At 35.5% G+C, this 5,790-nt stretch overlaps 2 protein-coding genes across 2 annotated transcripts; both read right to left on the bottom strand.

Annotated features, from left to right (window-relative positions):
* Window positions 1–929: 929 nt before the first annotated feature.
* On the bottom strand, window positions 930–1,975 carry LOC113326591 (WAP four-disulfide core domain protein 8-like). The gene is made up of 2 exons (XM_026574288.1): window positions 1,861–1,975; window positions 930–1,676 (listed from the first exon to the last, which is right to left on the bottom strand). Exons 1-2 carry the CDS (start codon window positions 1,934–1,936, stop codon window positions 1,087–1,089), a joined length of 666 nt encoding a protein of 221 aa, XP_026430073.1. The 5' UTR covers window positions 1,937–1,975; the 3' UTR covers window positions 930–1,086.
* A 2,365-nt stretch (window positions 1,976–4,340) lies between these two features.
* Window positions 4,341–4,718, bottom strand: LOC113326302. The gene has a single exon (XM_026574055.1). The coding sequence runs from the start codon at window positions 4,716–4,718 to the stop codon at window positions 4,341–4,343; it is 378 nt and encodes a 125-aa protein (XP_026429840.1).
* Between the last annotated feature and the right edge of the window lie 1,072 nt (window positions 4,719–5,790).

The raw sequence follows: 5,790 nt of genomic DNA, 5'->3' as shown, positions 1-5,790 counted from the left end.
GATTTACGAACTATGAAGACCTTATCTCCTAGCAACACATAAAAATATCAGTCCTTCAAAATAGTGATATTCATTAGAAGATCTCTGGGTAGTTTTCTTGGATTGATGCACCATGATTCATAACCACATTCCACAAAAACAACTAACAGCAATATTGATCTGATGATATCATTTAATTACGGGACCATCTTACCTTCATGTTTACAATCATTAATTAGTCATGTAGCAAATCGATCTCATTATGCGAGATAACAAATGTTTCAAAGATATAATTGCAGAAGCAAGAAAGAATGAATAAAGTATCAGATTATGGAGAGCCACACAAAAAAAAATCAACCACGGGTGAGAACATTAGCGGTGGTCTTTGGGGTAGTCACGGTGGTGAATGGAAAAAAAACTCCAACATCAAGAACGGCCGGCACCTTTCTATTTCACCCCCATTGACTATAAGTCAAATCCCACATATCCGAAATAAGCTTTTCCCTAAATGATTTAGCTTTCCCAATAACAAAAATCTTTTAAAACACAAAAAAAAAAACACAGGAAGATTATTGGATTCCCGACCTGAGCCCGTGCAACGCACGGGTGAAACACTAGTTCATATAGATTCTAGATATTGGGATATTTCTAGAAAAGATATCTTGCTGCTAAGTAAGCTTTGTAATCTAGACAACGTAATTTCCTTAGTTCTACAATATTTTCCTTTAACAAAGATTTCTGTTTTCTTTTTTTTTTTTTTTTTTTTTTTGCATGTTTGGGTTTCTATTAATCGACAATTTATTATTAATCTAATTGAACTGAACTAAATTTATCGTATACATTTTTCATTGTCCAATTGCACTCTCACAAAAAATCGGAGCACTTTGCTATCTTTAGCCTTTACTTTATTACTGATTTGAATTTCAATAGTTGGTTATCAATGGGCTAAATTGACCCTTTGAAGAATCATAAATGATAAAGATAAACTAAAATTACCAGCAGCTATATTTTTATTCGATCTTCCCTCAAAGAGCAGATACATATAGCTAGTAGTAAAAAAACTAAAATAACTGGTAGTGATTACTAAACGATGCAAGTAATAACGGATCACAGCTCAGCAGTAGATGATGACAATTGTGGCAGTTCGTACTTGCATGGTGACTGACCAGGGGCGGACGAGATCTGAATATCGATATTAACACCACAACTTCCACTGCAAGGGCATGGTGGGGGTGATGGGGAGGGTGGAGGATTTGGTTTACAACAACAAGGGCAGACTAAATGTTGATCGATAAGAGTTGTCGTACCTACTTGGAAATTCTGGAAGCAGACTTCCCTAGTCGCTGTAGCTCCTATGGCTTCACATTTTGTTTTACAACCATTTACACAAAGGCTGCAATCAATCACTGATTTTTGTAGGTCAAAATACTTATTTGTTTCTTCAGGTGGACATTGATTCCAAATTATTGGTTTGGATGGTGGAGTTGAGGATGGTAACCCACAACAACACTTGCATACGGCTTGTTCCGAACCCCAAAAGTTGCATTCTAACTGAGATACTTCTCTGCCTTGTGACTTGCATTGGGTTATGCACTGGTCTTGACAACCATAACAATAGATCATAGGATGAGAAACCGATCTACTCTCTGTGGAAGTTTCCCCGGGGCCACACGAAATGGCTGCAGCTGATGGCATCTCTACATGCGTATGTGTAAAACACAAAGATTAATATCGATGGGAAATCAAATCAAAAGGAATAGTCAGCTAAAAAGAAGAAAATTTTAGAATAATCCAAAGCTCGTGTGCAGTACAATGAGAGTATAAATCGAAGGAAACAAAGTAGATGATAGAAAAATCTAATTATAAAAAGAAAGCACTTACCTAACATACCAACAATCACAAAGATGAAAAGAACAAGAAGAAGCAAAGCACCGGAAAAACTTTTAGTTGCCGCCATATTCTTGAAATGGCTGGTTGAAACAGTTGGTTTTGTTTTTGTATAACCACCCCTCCTCATACACAATATGGGTCTCTTTTATAACAAAACTGGATCTTACAAGTTTAATAAAAACTTATTAAAGATGATTCCCACTCCTTTAACGCTATTGAGAGATAAACAGATTAAATATTATATTCACTAAACAGGAAACAAGAGCAGGCAACATTTATGATTCTTATAAATTTAGCATGTGAACAATCGAGAAATCTGAGTTTTGCATTCAATTTTTCTTGGAAACATTTATAGGATCCTCAATTTTAGAGATATGGTGGTGCAACTAAGATTTTGTCTGGTTACCTAAAATCAGAAACCTTGAAAGATGCAAAACCAACCAATAAATGAACCTTTTATTCTGCAATAGCACATGTAATGTATGCATGTATGCAGTGGGCACCTTCTGTCGTGTTCTTCTGATGTGATAAATTTTCAAACTTCGGGATGATGATACGCTTATAAATTACTATATATAGTAACCGTGAATTGCAGTGGACAGTGGACACATGCATGTTACCAAGTACCAACTATCAATATAATCTTCAGTCAGGAACCATCCTTCAGTAATAATGATGTAATAATATGAAGAAAAAAGAATCCTCTTTCTAGATAACTAAAAGAATTTTATTAAAAAAATTAGCCGATACTGAAATTTTAATCTCTGGCTAAGAAGTTAAAAATTCTAGACGGAATGATATGGTATCATTCTAGATTAGCTGAATGTTTTCTAACAAGTCTAGATATAGCATCAGCAACCTGATTATCATTCCTGCTAACATAAGAAAAAAAAAGTACAAACTTCAAAACTAGAACTCATATGTTTAGTTTCTTTGATAATATTCCGGTGATCCCAGTGAATGAATTACTAATTTAGCATCAGCTTTGATATGAATTCTCCTAATCTGTAAAGCTTTGGCTCATATTAGTGACTCACATACAGCTTTACATTCGGCATCTTCAGGGTCTAAACAATTTGTTGAGAATGTCCTGCATGATTTCGAAAGACCAGACCAGTACCAGTAAATTAAAGTTATTTTCATAACAAAAAGATTCATCTATATCGAATTTAACAAAACCAAAGTCAGGGGGTTTCCAATGTGAAACTGGCAAAACAATAGAGATACTGTCGATGTTAGTATTATCATGCAGGTCGCAGAGATTCCAATAATATTAATTATGTTCATGGAAGTGAAAGGGTTTAGTGATAATCCCTAAATGACAGAATCACATCTATCTTTCAAATTATCCAAGAACCAATCATAAATCTATATAACCAGCTTTCTACTCTTGTTTCTTGATTGTTGGAGAACCAACCAACACACCGTTGTTCCTCTGTAAGTGAGGTGTTTTTAACTTCATCAATATTAACATTAATGCATCGCCATGTGGCTCTCACATGTCCGCATTCTAATAGGAGATGGTCAATAATTTTCTCAACTCTGCCGCAACTACCACATAGGGTTCCACCTCCGGCTTAAACCCTGCTATTCTGCTTCCAGTTGGAATAATGTCTCTGATGCATATCCACACAAATAATTTAATTATGTGTGCAACTTTACATTTCCACAGTGCTTTCCAAGTTTGAGTTGGAACGGAAACCCTGTTATCTTGAGCATCACTCTGGTTGTTTGATAGCATGTAGTAGGCGCTTTTAAATGAACATCTCTCATCCTTGGATGGCATCTAAATCATGTTGTATTCCTTAGATGTGTCCAAGAATATTGCGGATATCCTTGCAGCAATTGGCGCATCAAACAGATCATTAACTAGAGTAATATTCCAATTACTAGAGTTTGACAGTATTAACTCACTTACAAAGATGCATGAGTTATAATTTTCAGAAGCTGGAGTTGGAGGCTGATAAATGTCTGAAATCCACATATCCTTCCAAATTTTTGTTCTTTTTCCATTGTTTACTTCCATGAAAAAAATGGTCTTGAATAACTTTGAGTCCTTTTTCAATTCCTTTCCAAACCCATGAAGAATTAGAACAAGAAGTATTCTGGTGAAGAACATCCACATCTCTAAAATATTTGGGTTTGAGAAATTTAACCCAAAGTTGAGAAGATGTTGTGCGTACCCTCCATCTAGCTTTGTAAGCAAAAGACAAATTGAGTGGTTGAAGATCCCTGAAACCTAAGCCACCAAGACCCTTAGATTTACATAGTTTGTTCCAAGCTAGTGGATTGAAACCTTTATTTAAATTATACCCCTAGAAGAACTTCCTTTGCAATGTTGTTAACTGATTTATCAGCTGTTCAAGCAACTGAAATGTGCCATATGATAGAGAGATACTGCATTAGGGACAAGCTCTACCTGCTTGAGTCAAAGTACTTGAAGACCAACCTGACACCATGTGCACAAAATTTTATTTGATATCTTTAAATGACTCTTGTTTATAATACCCAAAAATAAGAGGTGATCCTAAATACATGCCTTTAGCATTCATGGTCTTGATACCAAGAAAATGTGTAAAAGCAGAAGCAACTTCTGGATTAACAGACTTGCTGAAATAAACTGAAGATTTATCAGAGTTGATTACCTGACCAAATTGTGAGATGAACTCTTGAAGTAATTGCAATAAATTGTTAACTGACGAGAGGGATGCTTGAGTGAAGATCAAGCAATCATCTGCAAAAAATAGATGATTAATAGCTGGTGAGTTACCACCTGATACTTTAATACCAATAACAGTTGTATCTTCATTGGATTTAGATAGGTGTCTTGAAAAAAGCTTCATTGCCATGATGAATAAGTAGGGAAAAAGTGGGTCACACTACAGCAAATTTAGTGATTAGCAACAGTAGGTGGCAGATGCAAAGTGGTGTCGCAACGTTTCATCTCTGTTGTGAAAGTCGGTGTTGTAATTTTTCGCGACAGCTACATTGCCGTTAAATTTTCAGTTTCAACAGTTCCAAACTGTTGCAACACAAAAAAGCTGAAACTGCTTGAAACATTTGCGAAATTAGATGGTTGCAGCAGTTTTAAACATTTGTGAACTGGAATTTCGCAACAGCAGCCCGCAGTTGCAAAAACTTTTGCAACATAAAAAAAATAGTGGTTTTGACCGGTCAAAACCAGGTCAAAATTAGATTTCCCTGTAGGATAATCAAGTTTCCCCTACTCATTTGGAAATCAAATTAATCTAAAAAAAGTATCAAGAACGTACCCTTACAGTTGATTCACCATGATAATATATACAGAAAGTATGAAGCATATCAGAAAAAATCATATGAAGGATTGTCATGTGGGTGTATCGAAAAAACAACTCTCACATTCATTGCAACTACGAAAACCAGCTATCTGGGTGAACTTTTCTGCCGCGTAAGGCATGTCTAAAGGTTAAAGTTTAAGTTTTTATTATGCGTTGTCAGGCTTTTTTACTGGAGGAACCAGCAAGACTAATGTGCTTGGTGTAGCATGCTCATTTTCATTGAAGCTGCTCAAAATATATAATAAACAATGAACCATTTAAGTATTCAATATTGAAATAAGAACGCTATCGTTTTACTTGTTGGATGGTAGGCTTAGAAACGTACAATAATAATACTACAAGTGCACAGTGTCTAACTAGTAGATAGAGGCAAGTACAGGTCATTCCCACGAGAAGTATGAAAATACTACTGCAAGGGACGCCATTTGTTTCCATCGTGGGATGGAAAAGGAAGGAATGTGTATGCTTTCCTGAAATATCGGCTGATTTTACAAATATTTTTCATTATATAATCTGGAACACTTGGAATTAGGTTGGTCGTGTATAATCTGGAGCAAATGGAATTAGGTTTGAACTCTCTGATAATATCAGCTGCTATTCATAA

This window comes from Papaver somniferum, unplaced genomic scaffold (assembly GCF_003573695.1).
Source record: "Papaver somniferum cultivar HN1 unplaced genomic scaffold, ASM357369v1 unplaced-scaffold_10, whole genome shotgun sequence".
In the NCBI taxonomy this organism is placed as follows: Eukaryota; Viridiplantae; Streptophyta; class Magnoliopsida; order Ranunculales; family Papaveraceae; genus Papaver; species Papaver somniferum.
This window is presented reverse-complemented; position numbering and strand designations above follow the sequence as displayed.

Coding starts and splice junctions, on each gene's coding strand:
- LOC113326302 (XM_026574055.1), bottom strand. CDS start 4,718: ATGGCAATGAAGCTTTTTTCAAGACACCTATCTAAATCCAATGAAGAT.
- LOC113326591 (XM_026574288.1), bottom strand. CDS start 1,936: ATGGCGGCAACTAAAAGTTTTTCCGGTGCTTTGCTTCTTCTTGTTCTT. Junction 1,677..1,860: donor TGTGATTGTTGGTATGTTAG/GTAAGTGCTTTC, acceptor ATACGCATGTAG/AGATGCCATCAGCTGCAGCC.